Below are 17736 nucleotides of genomic sequence, written 5' to 3'. Positions count from 1 at the left end.
GACTATTTATCGGCATGACTCTGCTCCCATTTCAGTGAGAGGTAGTTTTTCATTGACTTGAGCAAAGACAGTGTTAGGCCTATATTGAGAGTTTTAGAGGAGAAAAAAAATTACCCATTACAACTGGCTCCAGACAATAACAGTATCGCTTTCTTATATTCAGAGCAGTAAAGCAAATATAAAACAAACAACAAAAAAATTGTCAAAAAAGGGAGTTCATTCTAAGTTCAGTCCATTAAGAATTTCAGTTTGATACTGTTGATTTCCCCTGAGTTCAATAAAGATAAACTCACAAAAAAATAAGCATATCTCTCCTTTTCCAAAAGGCATTAATGAAGGAAGGTAGTAATGAGATCTGACTTTATCTAATCAATGAATAACTCCAGCAATACAATTTTGTCTCCTGAAGTCACCGAGCTGCTGACAATCATAGTGTTACATGTAAAACTATGACGATGCAGTGATAAAAGCTGTTTTTAAATTAACAGGTTGTTAAGGGCACAGAATTATCTTCACACACGCAGTCAGCACACTGAGGAGTGGTTTCTCTCTGAGATCAAAGCTCCGACATGGAAGGATCTACATGAGAGTGTCTGTGGGCAAGAGGAGGATCAAAGCTCCCACCGTACTTGGTGGAGCTCCTAGTGCAGTTGGAGAAGCCTTGGCAGTGATTCATCTCATCCTTAGCTTGTCACTGAGAGCTCAGTCCAATTGACTAATATAGATGTCCAGTGTCATTTGAGATGCTCCATGGTATCCAAGACACCCTCATGGGGCTGGCAGATCTGACATGGGACCCTGGGGACACCTGTGACTGTCTTAAGCAAAAGCTGAAAGCTGACGGGATGCCTGTGAGCAATTCAAATACCACTATGTGCTTAAGTTTAGGCAACTGAGCCCCTTTACTGCCCCCCATGAGGACATCTAATTGTAAATTACTAAGTTAAGGTGCCTTATTCTTGAACTTAACCCCATCAAAGACAGATGAAGATACCAAAGAGGTCAAAAAGTTAAAAAACCCCAAATCCATAGTAATGCCCCTTTTCATGAATGCATAATAGTTTCGTCCTTCATCAGCCTGTAGGTAAACAAATAAAACAATCCAGCCACTATGGTATTTGCAGTCACCTTGATGAGTATCTTGCATCAAACACAAAAAAATAAAACCCACCCGGCTCTTCACAGTCTGCACTGAATGCTTATGGGAATAAAGCTGAAAGTGTTATTTTTGGCCTTGAAAGTTAAGCTGTGCAAAGTTAAGTAATGTTGGAAATTAGCATGGCATTGTCTAATGATGCATCCTTAGAGGTCTACTTCCCTTCTTTCTCTCCATCTGCATCCTCATCCACCCTGGGGGTGATGCAGCACAATATCTTTCGTCTGTCCACATTTTTCCATATGTGGCAATGCAAAATGTTTTGGTTTACTGCATTGTTTATTTACAGCTATCTGTTCCTTACTGCTCTCTATATGATACTAACCAGCTCAATAATTTCCATGCTCTCTTGAACTGCAATGGTACGTGCAGCTACTCCATTTTTTTACTTTTCTGAAATAACTTTTTTCTATCCCCTGCAGATTTGTAATTTTTTTTCTGCTTGCAATTGTTTTCCTTTAACAATCTGGTCACAGATCAGTCTTGTGACAACGCAAGTTCAGATATTTACAGATTTTCTGCCCAGCATGTATGGTTTTTAAATGCAAAATATTTAGAGCAATTTCGAAACAGAAAAAAAAGTAAAGCAATATAAGAGAAAAAGAAGTCCAGTTTCAGCATAAAGCTTTGAAACTCTGCACTTTTATCAGCAATCTGAATCCACCTCACACTTCTGACCATAAATCCTTACTGTCTTTATGTAATGAGCTGAACACATGAGCTCAGTTTCCAAAAGATGGGTATAAACATAATCTGTGGGCATTTTTGGTGGTAGATGCCAAATAGGATTCGTGTTTCAGAAATTACTGTTTCTTCTCCCATCACTGTTTTCTTCAAGGCAAATCGGAAGTAGGTTACTGAGATATTTCTGCCATTCCTGTGTCTGGTCCACACATACATGAAGGACTATTACATCTCATCATAGCATAACAGTTAAGAATATGTTAGGTTTAAAGATAAAAGCTATGAGTATCCATATGGTTTGAAAGATATGGTTGGAAATTTATGGAATCCACAGAAGCCATCTTATGAAGCTTATGAAACCCTTGAGTAGGAAGTGGTTGGAGCTGGGAATTATTACTGGGAGGTATCATATAGGCTTCACCTGACATGCTTGACTCCAGGTATCTCATTTTGGCCACACTTAAAGACTCGACACTAAACTTTCAGTCTAACCTAATATGTATGATTTTTGGTTTTTATATTCTTATATACATTCAAGAAGCAGACACAACACTGAAACGTGAAAGAAACTATAAAGGTTACCTCAAGCAGTCAAGGGTTACTAGATCAAAGTTGCCAATATGCCTGAGAAACAAAGACCCTCATTTGGAGGAAATACAGATCTGACATAAATACTCTGTCAAAAATATACCATGAACAATTGGACAATGAATAAAAGGTGGGAGATTTCTCTCCTAGAAATGGAAAATAATCTGAAAATAAATATCCACACACATGAGAAACTTTTTGCAAATCTCGTAAGCATATATTGCACGGCAGAAAGACAAAGACTATCTGCAAAGTAAACCTCTCCATCTTTCTTTTAATTTAACAGCTAAGGAATCACTGCACAATCAGCTACAAATTTAGTGGTGGATTTTGCGGGCTGTGAGAGTAAAACATGTTGACGAGCAACATCTTGGAAATAAACTTACATGAATTAAAATTTAATATCTTATGAAGAACAAAGTCTTTTGCACTTTTACAGCCTGATCCAACTCCTTATGAAGACAAAAGAAATATTCCCATTCGTTTGTGTGAGTGCTGGACTAGATCAATACCAAGAAAATAACAACACATATGGTTCTTATTCCACTGGTGTCTTGGTTGTGAAGAATAGTCACCTCTTTCTTTGACTAAGGAAGTACTATTACTCTCAAAAGAGAGTAAACCCTGATTTACACCATTTTGGGAGGAGAGTCTGGCCTGCCCTTGAGTGCATGCCTTCTTAACCCCTTAACACGTGGCAGTAAGTAAATCCTGCAGAAAAGCTGCTGAATTGCACACGCAGTAACTTCTAAAGTAAACTCCATGGCTGCCAAAAAGCGTATGAGGAAGCAGAAATAACTTACAATATGGCAGGTGTTACAGTGCAATAAGGGCATGTCTCAGGTACGTTATAAAACACAGACTGAAGTGGTTCCAGGATCTGAGAGTTATTACAATACAGCCTGTGAGGTTGCTATTTAGATGAAATTTCTCCTACCGTGTCTTCAAACCATTTTTTTCCCCCTTATTTGCTCCATTCACCACATTTAGATGCCACCATCTTGGATTTCCTTCTCTGCAAAGGAAATCCCCACTTCTCAGCATGAAACTTGAAAAGCTTTCAGTCGTAAAAGGAGCTGCTGAGCCTACGTCCTACACCCAGGTAACCTAAGCCATGTGGAAATAGGAACTGTTCACAACCTTCAAGTCCTCCAAAGCTGGCCAAGCTCAGGACCTAAGCCAGGACCTTTAGTACCTCAAGCAGCAGGCGGCAGCGGTTAGTGGGAAAGTCAAAAGTCAAGGGAGTGGGGAGAGTTGCCAAAGCACCTAAGAATATGTATGCATTAAACACCACTCTTGGAAAAGAGATGTTTGCACTAGTTCTGCGCGTGCCGGTACATCCCTATGACAATGTTGATATAGAAGAAGTAGCTGACTTTTGTCCCGAAAGTAGGATGCTGCCTCCCAACTAATAAGACCTGTCTCCGGTGGGATGCTGCCTCCTGACTAACAGTCCTTGTCTCCAGCCCACCGCAGCGTTGCTCCTGCACAGCAGCGCAGCCCCCCACCAGGTCGGCATGACCTTGGTGCCTGTGAGAAAGACATCTTTAGGTAGGGTATGTGCTCTACGACCACAAAGAGACAGGCTTCAGGGGAACTCTTGAGTCAAACCCGTGGGATTTCACAGCTCTAAGAATCTGACTTTTTGGCCCTTTTGAAAAATCTCACACCAGATCTTACAAAACTGGCAGTATCCACAAGAGTATAAATTAGGACTTCAAAAAGAATTACTCTGAGAAGTAAAACCCAGCCTTTCATTAAGCCAAGGTTTCATCCTGCAATGGCAAAAACCAGAAACCAGGACCACATTGCCCCATCTCTAATGTGAGACAAGAAAAGCTTTGGATACAGCTACAGTCAGGATTTTGCTTCACAGGAGGAAATCCAAGATGGTGACTGCGAAGTGACAAATTCCTGCTCGTGCTGTTTTATTTCAGCTGGACGTAATGAGGTTGTTTAACTAGCCTGGCCTTCACATGAAGTTAATTCCCGCACACACACGGCTTCATATTTTCTGGATCAGTAGCGCAGATATCGTGAGAAACACTTTTCATTTCAGTTTCCCTAGAAGGGTACTAAGAATATGGAGCAATAAAGCAAAACTTGTCTTCTCAAACCTGGATTTAGTCTCCAATTTATATAAAAAACTTTTTTTCACTTGCTGACAGGAAAACTATATACCTTCTTCAGTTCTGGGGTTTTGTTGGCTTGATTATTTTTATTTCTCAAGGCAGTAGAACTGTCTCCCCTCCCACACCCCCAGATGAGTGCAAGGTGGTAAAAATATATGCTGGTTTAGCCCGGGGCTTGTTTGGGGAGGAGGCCTGTCAGATTTTTTAAATCGTTAAGGTGGTTCCTTCTGTGGTGCTAACCCTTTCTCCTTCCCGGATATTATTCCTTATTGACTTCTCTCTTCTATCTGAGATCTGCTTTATTTGGTCTCTTCTCACCCTTTTTTCACATTGCAATGCAGCACGTCACACAGCAGCCATATCACAGAGCAGAGACACTACTACAGCTGGCAAATGGCTCCCTTCTCATCCAGGATTTCAGCTTCATTTGGCTTGTGATTAGTAGTCCTGGACTCCCTAACACAGAGGTGGACTCTCTTTTGCTCCTTTGCTCTGCCTCCTTTTTTTAATCCTCCACCGTGCCAAAAAAATTATTTGAAAGGTATTTGGAAGCTTTTCGACTTGAACATTTTTCAAGGTGTCAGGCTGGGACTTTCCCCAAAAATAGCAATAGTTAACTTAGCTAGCTATCATGTTTTAAATGTTTGTTATATTTTTAAAGAGGTTTTTTCCTTTCTTCTGAAATGTGCCAGAAATATGGGGTTTCTGTTCCATGCAGTGGTTCCCCTCACTTTTATTTTCTTGTTTTTAGTGGGAAAGTCAATGAACAGTGGTTTAGGAAGACGGGAAGGAGGCAGAGCAAATAGTAAGCACAAATCAAGGAGAATTTCCTTGTTCTTCCCTCAGAAAACCATGTCTCCTTTGTCTCTGGCTTTTTTTAAGGAACAGAAAAAAGTCACTCAAGTTAGCAAAAAAAGTCCCATTCCAGATGAACAACTGATATAGCTGAAAGTTATAGTGATAAGTGAGTATGTTATGAAGATGAAACCTGACCAGCTTAGACACTTTACTTGGACATCTTTTACTTAGCCACCGAAACGCGAGGGGTTGCCCTGTGCCTGCAAGCAGCTGCATGCAGATGGTGATGCATTGAACTCGCCCACAAGATTTTGAACGGCAAAGCATACAGTAAATCCATTTTGGATTGTAAACACGTGGGTTTTTTTTTTTCAAATTCCTTCTCATTTTCACTCATCCTGGCAAATTTTTGCCCTTCATGAGCTTCACAAGTCAAATCAGGCAAGGAGGACGCCACTTATTGTTCAACTCCAAGTGACAAAGGGTGGAGAAAGGATTCGTCATCGCACTAAGTTATGGGAAGGGTTTTGCTTCCCTAAGATTCCACTGTAGTCAGTGGAGAGAGATGGCAACTCCCGGCTCAAATTGCAGGTATGTGAAAGCACTCTCTGGAAAGGCTCTTTTCTCCCTCCGTGACTTTGGAAAGAACCCAGGTAATGAAGACAGATACAGATAGACAACAGCTGTAGAGAAAACCCCTCTTTTCTTCTTTTTATCAGTCATTGCTGTAAGGAGGAAAATGTTCACACACACCCTCTTTCTCTCTCTGTCCCCACTGCTACATTTTACAGCCCCAGGAAATGTAAGATACCTGACCCGGAATCAGGCCAGGACCCTGGGACTTAAATGTGCTACAAGTGCATATATATTTACATGCTTTACACAGCAAATGCATAAATGCTTGCACAGCATCAGGTACATAACTCAGCTTTGCATTCATGCAAGGTACCATGCTGGCTTTAGACTAAATTGTGCCCTTGCACACCAGCAATATTCATGTGAGGAAAACTGGATTTCACTTTAGTTTGGTGCAACTTGGTCAGGGAACTATTGTAGCAGGAAGAGAGCTGTATATTCCAGGCTAATGCTGGGGTTATGTGTCATCTGTCTCGGCAGCTCTGGGGCATTAACTGACATCGCGTATCAGGTTAGGTTAATAATCTACCACTTGGTTCTGCTTGAGCAGATCTGCATGCCCAGGGTAGAGATCAGTGACAAACACGGAGTCTCGGAGGGAACGGATTAGTTGCTGTGTGATCAGCGGGATGGCACTTGCACCACAAGACATACAGACTTAGTGCCTGGATCTGCTGTGAATCAGAAGCTACATCTGGAAAGTAGCAATACAAATCTGGCTCTCCAGGGATGCCCACAGCAGTGAAAGCAGGCTTGGATGACAAAATGACAGATACTGGCAACTCGGATGGGATATTACCAGAATGGGAGAAAAACTTAAAGGATATGAAAATACCTGCCTGTTTTAACAAGATGCCCCAAGAGACTGGGAAGACCTTCCCTCACTCCAAACAAGTTGGGAACTACCTAGTAGGCAAAATGATCAACAAGGGCTCCTTTGCCAAGGTGATGGAGGGGCTGCACATCCCCACGGGGGAGAAGGTAAGCTCCTAATTAACCCTAAGAGGGTACCACGCACTAGGAATCGCAAGTAACCTCACACTAACTTATGTCAGAGAATTTCAGACCATTTAATCCGCAAACCACAATCTACTCAGTGAATTATCCTCTGAACCTTATCCTCATAAATTAACCTCATAAATTGAGTTTATTGCTCATGTATAATCAGTCACATGTGTGAATATGTACTGAGTGCAACTGTTTTCACAATTATAAAACAATATAGAGAACAAAGATGCCCTCCTGCTGAAAGAGAATAGGATAATGGCAGGAGGACAATTTCATATCTGTTTTCCCTGATAATCCTCATTGAGTAATTAGTGACATGTATTTGACCTATAAAGTTATGGACAACACTTATGGAAAAGCCAGCCACTCCAACAGCAATCATTTATATGGTAGGATACAGATAACATCTGTTATCTCTAGCTCAGTCGGGCTAAAATAACATACCACTCGATGTAACTGTGGAAAGGTGGATTACTATCGAGTGCCTTTTTGATTTTTACTTTTCTTATGGCTTTAGCAGCTTCACTGGCTGACTAGCTGCCCAAATTGCAAAGGGTCTAATCCCAGCCCATTATAGCCAGTATCTTGAATGGCTTTTAGACCAAGTCAGAAGGAAGCATGTTAGAAAAAAAAATGTGGTAGAGTACAGATGCAGTTAACAGTCAAGCACGTAGGGACTTTTTGCATTTGAGAACATTTCATATATGTGTATTTATTAATGCAATCAGATAGGCAGATACAACAGTTCAGCCTTCTTGTTTTGGCTTCAAGAGAAATAAAAAGCGTATTCTTCCATCAAGAATGTTTCCCCCTGTGATACAGATTATCAACGTCACGTCAAAACCAGCTTCTCCCACATGTCAGCTTACTCACCATCCTTTTTGAAAATTAATGCAGGTTGCAAAGCTTGTTGACAATTTGAATATGTCCTACAATGTAGGTAGCCATAAAGGTCATTGACAAGAGAAAAGCCAAGCAGGATTCCTATGTTTTGAAAAATATGAAGCGTGAGACACGGATACACCAGATGATTAAGCACCCCAACGTTGTTCGGCTATATGAGACCTTGGAGACTGACAACTCCTATTACATGGTGATGGAGCTGTGCCTCGGCGGGGACCTCCTGGACAGAATTTGTGACAAAAAGAGACTCGCGGAAAGGGAAGTAAGGAGATACACCAGGCAAATTCTGTCTGCAGTGGAGCACCTGCATTGCCAGGGGATTGTTCACAGGTAAGATGTTTTCCTCCCTCCAAAGAACAGTAGGAAAAGAAAGTGCAAAAACACAGAGTACTCTTCTCTGAGAGCATTTCTTTCACTTTCCTTGTAAAAAAAGGGATTGCCAAGAAGACTATGTTCCCTCAGCCCATCTAAATAAAGCATTTTATTCTCAGTGGTGGTAGAAGATAAGCTGTCACACGCTCCTTGGGGAGTAAAGTAACAAAATCCAGGGATAAGAGCTGATGAGCGCAACAAATTAGTACTTTGCCACGATTATCTCAGAATTAGCTGGTGACAAGACTGTATCTAATTCAAATATTTCAGTGTGGCTGTGCATATAAATATTGATTTCATTTGCTTAGCCACAACATATTGAAATAAACACACATCACTCAGAAGAGAAGAACGAGGAATCACAGCTCAGTGTCTGCGCAGAGGACATGGTCCTGCGGGTCCAGAACTGTGGCAGGTCGCTGACCTTCCCCGCTGGCTTTTGCATTACAGGGACAGAACAAGACTTCAGCCACTGCTAGAGGGACCTGAGCAGCACATGCAAGGAGAGCTGATCTTCTTCCCCTCACCAGGGATGCCAAGATGCACATATGCCAAGAGCAGCAGAATAAGGACTGCCATTTTAGGTGGGAGAATAGGCAAGAAGGAGTTTTTCCCACCAGTTTTCTGTTTTACTTAATACTTCACGGTCAATCAGATCCTTAATTTTAAATGGTAAATGCACTCATCAAGCAAGCCTCCAGGACCTAGCAAGTAATCCAGTTGACTGTATTGTTACAGTAACAAATAAGCTCTGACTATGATGGCTAAGAATTTACAAGTACTTTGTGACTTGAAATGCTTACAGTACAGCACTTAATTATATTGGATTTGTTAATTAATAAGGAATGGTCAAGAAAGAAATAGTCAGTATCTGACCTAGAGAATTTAAACAAACAAACAAACAAAAAAACCCATGCCAGAAAACAAACCAAAGGTGCTTCACCCATTTAGTCCAGGCTGACATCCCTGCCTTGCTGGTTCCCTAACTAATCTATTTTGCAGCATTTCTTCAGTGCCCATGATCATAACATTTACATTCTTCCCATGACAACATGCCTCATGAATTTCTCAAGCCCTCTTCCCTTCTTTTTGTTTGGAAACAACCCTTCCCACTGAGCAGGGGAGTAGCCTTTCTTCTCCCGCTTTTCTTCTGTTGGTATCATTTTGCTGGGAAAGCTTTGTGAGAGAGAAGATTTTTGCTGCACAACCTGAGAGCAGCCAGGTATGAAGTGGTGTGAGCTCCTCCAGAGACTTGCTTTATTATCAAACCCCCCTGACCAAAGGAAAATTCATCCCTGGCTCTCAAGCGCCTTGTCATAGGGTTTATGAAATTGCATGGTCCGGCAGGAGCCCAGCTGTCTCGCTAGGTCGCGGGCACAGGTTCGGTCTTTGGTACCTCAACTCATGATCTGCTGCTAGCTTTGAGTTTCAGAGCTGCGGCCTTGACTTCATACCAGAAGCAGACTGGGAAGGATGTGGAAGGGCTTCCCCGCTCAGCTCCAGCTGCAGTGATTTATAGCAACTCACTGCGGAGGTTAAACCCATGAGGATAATTGTGGGCGTATCCTCTTCTGAAAAGGCGGCAACAATGCTTCCAGAAAGATGAGCAGAGAAATAGGAAAGTTACCTCACAAAGTCAATCTGACTTTCTCATCTAAGCACTGAGCAAAGCTCAACTCTTTGCGTTGCTTTAACACAAGGAAAGGAGGGTTCCCAAACTGCCTGGTGGGAATGGCTGCTGCTCCACGCTTACCCTGTAACCCCACATGTGTCAGGGCACTGCTGGGGAGGGTGCTGGTAAAATCACACCAGGTATCATAGTCATAATTTCATGAGATGGACAATTGTGTGCCAGTCATTGGGTCTATGCCTGGGGCCTCTTTATTTTACTAGAATGAAGGAGCCTGGTGATTGCAAGATCTCATTCCTAAGTGATGAGCTTCAGAATTTGCTAATCTAATTTACTTTTGCTCAGAAGTGTCTTATGGGCATTCCTGATTTTTAACTCTGGGATATACCTCGGAAAAACAATATTTTCTATTGTCTTAATAATATATACTTGATGAAAAACTGGCCGGTTTTATAACTATTTTTATTCCGAATTAATGTTGCTCATCAGAAATCCTGTGCTGTGTTTTGACAGCTATTTTGTTTCCTGAGCTTTTCTTTTCCTATTCAGCACTAAAATCAGCACTGATCCAACAAATCCTTATGGCTTAAATTAAGGTTGAGTCTACTTTTCACAGTAAAGGTAGTGCCTTTCTTGCCCACGCAAGACCACAGTTGATTTTGATGCCACAGTTGCCAAAATGATCAAGAAAATGGAGGATTGACTCGCTTGCCTATTCATCCAGCACGCAGCGTTTTACTGTGCCAGATATAAGAGGGCTCAGGCACAAGATCAGGTTCAACAGCTTCACAAGCTAACACTCATCGACTGAGCTCTGCTAACTATCCCTATGCCTGCTCTAGACATGGCCAAGTGGTGAGGTAATGCATCTGAGCTTAAAAACCTCCAATAAAGACATATAAGCTAAATCGCATTACCTCGCAATTGGATTGGGCTAGCGCATGCACACAGTCAGCTACCAACTCCTACAGCTGGCACTCGCTAAGTGACGGTAACTTGCTTGTATGTACAGTTCCTAATTTTTCCTGGATATTTTCCCTTCTCCCATATAAAAATGTCATATATCCTTTTGAATCACTACTGGACCAAAGACCTGGAGAAGCATCACAAGCTGCCTCCTAGGCACTCTCTCCGAAGTCCCCATGGGAATGAGAAAAAATTCGTGATGTGGCTTAAACTTACAGCATTTCTGGTAAGGTTTCCTTTGGAAAAAAAAGAACAAGATGTATCTTTGATGCATCTTAACTTCTGACACTATGTAAACTTTAATAGTGACCATTATCAGGTTTTTCAGGCAAGAAAGCGTACATTTTTATTAACTGTGTGAGCACTCAGCTCAGCCTATAGAACAGCAGTTGCGGCAATCCAATGTAACATTATTTAATTGTAGTGTAGTAAAAGTCATCAGAGTGCACTGTGGGGTGCTAAATCCAACAGAAATGTCAGATTTGCAGTGGCCTGAAAAACAACTAGTTTTAAACCACACAGTTTTAGTGCATGGGGATATGTCACAGGGATAGGCTATGAACAAAGTTATTTTAAATGTACCTCCCAGCTTTTGGGCACTGGCTTATTTGCCACTCTAGAAAACATGCTATTCAAATTAAAACTGATTTAAAAATTATCATTAAAACCCTCTCCATCCCATTCTCAGCCTGGGGCAGCAGAGGGTATTGACTGCAATGCTGTTCTTTCCAGAACCACGCAGATAAAAGGAAACTCCGATAAAACCACCCATGGGGACCACCGGGTACACCTCCAGATTTAAATCCCCTGCAGCAGTGCAGTGCTGTTCATGCAGTCATGTTCAAGGTTCTCACAGACCTTGCTCCTCGCTCCTCGCTCCTGCCCTTGTTTCCATCCCTCCTTCTGGTTTCTCCTCCTGTACTCTCCAAGGTCTTTGGGCTGACAAAAGCGCTTCACGACTTCAGAGAGGGTGGGAGGGATATCCACGTACCCAGAGCCGCTTCTCAAATTTGCTCTGTCCCCCCGCGTCCCCCGCAGAGCCGAGGGAAGCCCCCAGTGGCACGCGGGAGGCCGGGATGGGAGTCAGCAAAGCATCGCAGGCTCCTGGACCGCTTCCCAACACCCAAATTACACTGGCTGAGGATTCCCCCGTGCTGCGAAAGATTTCAGCTGCCACTTCAGGCACTCCCCACAGTGCAGCAATATTCCGGCTTTTGGTTTTAATTTGTAAGGATATAAATGTTCCCACAATAAGCAAGTACACGCCTGAGTCAGCTAACAGCATTTTTTCCTGCAGCTCTGAATTACGTCCTCCTGCAGGGGCGGCTGATACTGGTTGACCCTGTTTACATAAACATCACTGCGGAGATGTCTCCACGTTCAGGGTATCTGTCCCCGACCCAGCTTTGGTACACATCCTCTCCTCCACAGGGTCTTACTTTCCAGTTCCCTTCTTATCCTTCATACCTCTCAGGCACGATTTACTCACACGCACAAAAAAAAAGCAGAAATACTCAACACAGCTCAGTAGTTCAAAGACAAAAAAACTCCAGGTCCAACTATGTGCAACTTTCGTTTTTTACTCAAATGTAGAGATAAATACTCTTCATTTTTTTAAAAAAATACGTCAGTAGAATGGATGATTCCTAAAATTAATTGTCTATTTAAAATATATATTTGTAAAATACTGCCTGAAATACAGAAAGTTTCCATTTTCCCAACTGAAAACTTCAGGAAGGAATAAGGATCTTGTTACAATTGTAGGCAGAGCTGTGCAGAACTATTGTTATTATTTCAATTAAACTTTGCTAAAAACTATCTGCAAATGATTGGCTGGGACATCAGGCATCTTAAAAGTTTGCTTTCTGGCTTCGTTTCAGGGACCTAAAAATCGAAAATTTTCTTCTTGATGAGAACAACAACATCAAAATTGTCGGTAGGTGCACGTTATCTTTGAAGCTTGTTTTCAGCTTTTTGTGTGGTTTTCAGTGGCAGTTCAGCTACTATTGAAATAGCACATTTTATTAGTGAGCTTGTGATTATTCAACAAACATATTCGAGCTTTTAGAATAAATAAAAGTTATGAAGTATAACTTAACAGCTTGTTTATTTGAGCTTTAACTAAAACATATTTTTAAGAGAACAAGGAAAACAATTTTGCCTATTGTTTTCCCTTGTGTATTGCTGGAGAAGCAAGAAACAATTACAGCTTTTATGTGTAGAAAGCTGTTCCTAGCACGAGTGATTTGTAGACAAAGAAATAAATCTTCTGGGGTGAAATGCAGGTATGGACACATTAGCTTCTGTCGAGTCATTACTCCAACTAGAAACCTCATCATTTGGTATGTGTTAAAAAAAAAAAAAAAAAAAAAGACTTTTTTTGGTCACTGACAGAAACCTTGCTAGGGTTGTGAAGCAAACATTTATAAAAATGAGGGAATTTGCACCAAGCAGTTAACACAGCTCAGAGAAACATTAATTTTATTCTATGGAAACCACACAGAAAAATCCCCACAAGGGAAGCTCACTCTTAGAGACGCCACATGTTTAACCCAGTGTTTCCCAAACTTTTAAAAGCTTAACACCTCTGAGAAAAAAGGCACCAACTCTTCACCCCTGTTTTATAGCCAGCCAGTCCTTTACAATCACACCTTTCTCTTCCTCCCCCCCTTGCACACATGCACATACACAGAGAAAAAGGCTTAAGTTAGCACATTTTACCCCACGTTTTCAACGGGCTAAAGCAGACCCAGCTGAGCTGAATGCCGTAGCTCATTAAGCCGTGCTAGTGCAGCTGCACAGCTAAGCTCTTGTACCAGCATACAGTCAACCAAGGCAAACTAAAATAGCTAAACCAAAATCAACCAAACCAGGCCGATGGCCCCGTGGCTGGGTAACTTCACTGTTACACCTGCTAATTCTCGGCACATTTATTCGAACCCAAATTGGTATCCACAGCTGAGATGTCACCAGATGCTACAGACAGCTGACGTTTTCATCTTTCTCCTATCTTCAACCAATTCGTAAAGTTAAACTATTTTGAGAAGAGACTAAAACTTCTTCCTTGTTTTTGTGACCATCAGATTTCGGACTGAGCAATACTGCAAAGTTTGAGGGTCTCTCTCAGGAGCTGTTACATACCCAGTGTGGAAGCCCAGCTTATGCTGCCCCAGAACTCCTTGCTCAAAGGAAATATGGTCCAAAGGTGGACATCTGGTCCATGTAAGTAGATCTAAAAAGATGCTTATTGAACCACTCTCAGCACTGAATGGTTTAGACAAGACTCTGCTATAAATAGGTTAGTGGCACTCTGCTTTGGGGCATCAGTGTGGAAAGCAGAGATATATTGGAGAAGGGTTGCCGGAAAAAAAAATATTTACGGGTGTGAAAAATATATCTTGAAGTGTGTATTCATTGCGGAACACTGGAGAGAAAAATGAATGAGCAATGCACATGTTATTCTGGAGTAAGCCTGCAGCAAGGGAAGTCAGCAGAAGGTAGGGTATCCAGCTTTAAGAGCCTGCTCTGAACACACACAGAAAAGGCTTGTATGTATCAGCCCCCCCCAGACGAACCCGCCCCACCCTCTTGGCATTATGGCACACAGGTACAGCTGATATCTGAGTCACTTCTGTTAAAATCAGAAGCCCTGGAAACCCTGGGCTGACAAATGGGCATTTCTGTCTACTTTGACTAAAGAAGAAATACAAACAGAAAAATTGAGTCTCAGAGACACACAAAACAAAGATGTGGCTACAGCAGAGCCAGAAGACCTTCATCTGTACCTTGGCTAGGCCCTTATATCAGATTATGATTAAAAAATGGAGTTATTTACTTCATAGGTGGCACAAACCTGAGCGGACTCCATTTTATTTGTTCATTACATCTATAGGGTATGTCCCTTACAACAAAGAATAATGCAGAAGGTGCCATCAGAAGAGTAATTTTTCATATAAATCATCTCAGAGTTTTCAACTGTGTTTGCAGTTTGCAATTTTAGCAGTCAAGTTTGGGTTTTTTTTATTTTTTTTTCAGTTTTTCTGGATGGATCTGAGAAAATGATAGTATATTAAGTCCAATTTTGTATCCTTTGATCTTCATGGATCAGGATAGGAGAACTGTTCTCCATGTCCATCATTTGTACAAAGGCAGTTCATGTTTATCTGTAAGTATATGCGCCCACATATCAGCTTCTCCTCAGCTGTGTTCCACCCAGAACACATTTTTAAGCCCATTTCTAGCAGGTATGATTCAGGGCATAGAAGATGAGTATGAGTAACATAGACTAAGCCAAACCTTCATCTAGAGCAGTAAGATTCAAAAACGCAGCAGCTGGTCAAATGCACCTTTGTCCTGACTCCTCCCACCTATTTACAACTGCAACCATATTTCCCTGCAGTATCTCAACTAACAAGCGGTAGGGTAAAAGTCAGGGTGCTGTTGAAGACAATGAAAAAAGCCTGTGGATTTCAAACAGCTCAGAAGGCTTGTCAGTGTATTTGGGCTTTTTGGCTTAGAAGTGCCGCCTCCCACCCCACCCCACCCCACAACCGTGTCGGTCTAACGGATCTTAATGTTCTGCTTCTGTTCAACACACAACGCTGCATTTGATCCAAATCCAAACCACCTCACCCTGGTCACCTGCCAGAAGGGAATGGAGGTCTGGATGTACAGAACTGCTCGGAACTGGGATATTCCACCTGCTCATCCAGCTGCAAGAATATGGAGTCTCCTTGAGGAGTTCTCAGCAGTCTTTACTAAACCATGTATCTACAGAGGACAAAGGGGTTTAGTTCGATCTGCAAGGTTGCTGGTACCTACATATAGGATCTGATTTAGATGTCTAAAGTAGAAGCTAAGCACTCCTATATGGTCGAAAGAGAAAGAGGATTTATATACACATAAATACATAATGCACATTATTCCTCTCAAGACCTGCTTCTGGCAGACACACTATTAATTCGGGTTTTGACTTAACTATGATTCTTATACCTCAGCTTCCTCTAAATTTACAGGATATGAACAGTACAGAAAATTAAGGATGGAGGGAGAAGTTCTACAAAATTACTTCAGTATAAGTCTGGATTTCAAGAGTACTACTCTGGATTTATGTAGACATAACACAGAAAAATCAGGTCTAGAGGATGCTGTCACCACTTAAATAGGATTATACTTATTTCACATTTTAGATGTCTGAATGAAGGCAAAGCAGTAACCTAAGAACCATTTACTGAGCTCACTCTGTTAATAAACAGCACATAACAGGTCAAGGGCTACATAAAAATTATATAAGGCCCTTGGTATTTAACATAGACATATTCTACATTTTAGGCAGAAAACATATTTACCATTTAACCTGAATTATTTATATTATCATCATGGAAAAGGGAATTCTGATGAACTAAAATATTAATTAGAAAGATAAGTTACTTCTATTGTCACAAAATAAGTAAAGGATTACAGATGGACTGGACTCTGGCAAAAACCTCTAATGTGGTGGAGAAATTCTGACTCTGTGCAGCAGGACTGACAAGGAATCTTTACAACGGGAACCAGAAAGCCATATTCAGTCAGAAGCACATTCAGAAAACCAACCAGACCAAGGACACTACAGCTAAGGCTCCTGTGAGGCAACAGCGAACAGCAATCACTGTTTTGCCTAATCATGACTTTTGTGCATAGGATTTTAAAGATTCTTCGGAGGGAGGACTGCAAAGTTATTCGCTTTCGTGCATCAGCTGAATTGAGGAAACAGCTGTTGTACTCAAATCCAGATAGTTCAGTGGGATAGAGAAGAAGCAGTCTGTTGTAGTTAATAAACTTTCAAGTTTAACATGCCGTCAGATCCCAGCTACAATTAACTGCTAAGTGCATTACTGTTAACTAGGTACATTTAGTGCATAAGATTTTGAAAGAGATTTTTAGGATGGCAGGTACATCCACTCCCCAAATTCCTGTACCTTGGGGATTTCCCCATCCAGTAGGCTGATGAAAAGAACTATTGCCAGTTTAAAGCACCAATCATGTATATCATCACCAGCAATTTGAAGTGCATGGTAGTGTTTGCAGTGTTGAAAAGAAAAATGTATTCAATGTTGTAATGACATTAGAGGTCCATTTGCACTGCATGTTACTTCCACTCATCAGGGAATATCCAGGGACCCTTCTCTTGCTTCAACTCCAGTTACTTTTACTCCACATGTTATTATGTATTATAGAATGACAATCCTTGCTACTTCAGTCAACGCAATGTCATTTAATTTTCCTTTGTATCTCTGGGTTGGTTTTTTTTTACTCAAAGGATTAATCAGGAACATTTTGGAAAGCATTACATTCAAGGACGAGATTCGTCAGAAGGTTTGGTAAAGTGAGAAGAGAATTGATCTCACCTAAATTTAGCCATTTAACAACCAGGCATCTGGGTTATACCAGGCAGTTAGTGTCAGTGCAGGGAGATAGTTCATCTCCTGAGATACTTAACTGCAGCCTAAAATAGCTGTATAACATAGCTGTGATGAATCTCTCTTGGAGAGGCCTGTCTCTTTCCATTGATAACTACTGATATCTAGGTTTTAGATGGTTAAAGTGAGACAAGATAAGTCCTAGTCAAAAGTAATAAAAAGCATTTATCCATCGGTTACCGGTTCAAATGCAATCCAATGCAACATTTAGAAAAAGGTGCCACCATCTTCTCACGGCTTTTCAGTGATGCTATTGTCTTCTCATGGTTTTTCAACGGTTTGAAAACATTAAAAAAAGATTGTAGCTGTGCACGCCACGAAGAGATAACATTGTCATCATCTGCACTACTGTACGAGCCAGATCGATTAAATCAGAATTGCCTGAATTCCTAAAATGACCGT

The 17736-nt window shown here is 41.3% G+C and overlaps 1 protein-coding gene across 1 annotated transcript in view; it reads left to right on the top strand.

Moving 5' to 3' along the window:
• Positions 1-6723: 6723 nt before the first annotated feature.
• Positions 6724-17736, top strand: part of LOC128907528 (hormonally up-regulated neu tumor-associated kinase homolog A-like) — a 31358-nt gene continuing 20345 nt past the window's right edge. The window contains 4 exon segments of the mRNA XM_054196486.1: positions 6724-6975; positions 7943-8235; positions 12754-12809; positions 13957-14095. Of these exon segments, the coding sequence (XP_054052461.1) occupies positions 6724-6975; positions 7943-8235; positions 12754-12809; positions 13957-14095 (740 nt within the window).

The sequence above is a fragment of the Rissa tridactyla genome, chromosome 3 (assembly GCF_028500815.1).
Source record: "Rissa tridactyla isolate bRisTri1 chromosome 3, bRisTri1.patW.cur.20221130, whole genome shotgun sequence".
Classification (NCBI taxonomy): domain Eukaryota; kingdom Metazoa; phylum Chordata; class Aves; order Charadriiformes; family Laridae; genus Rissa; species Rissa tridactyla.
The sequence above is the reverse complement of the archived record's forward strand: the minus strand, read 5'-3'. Positions and strand labels throughout refer to the sequence as shown.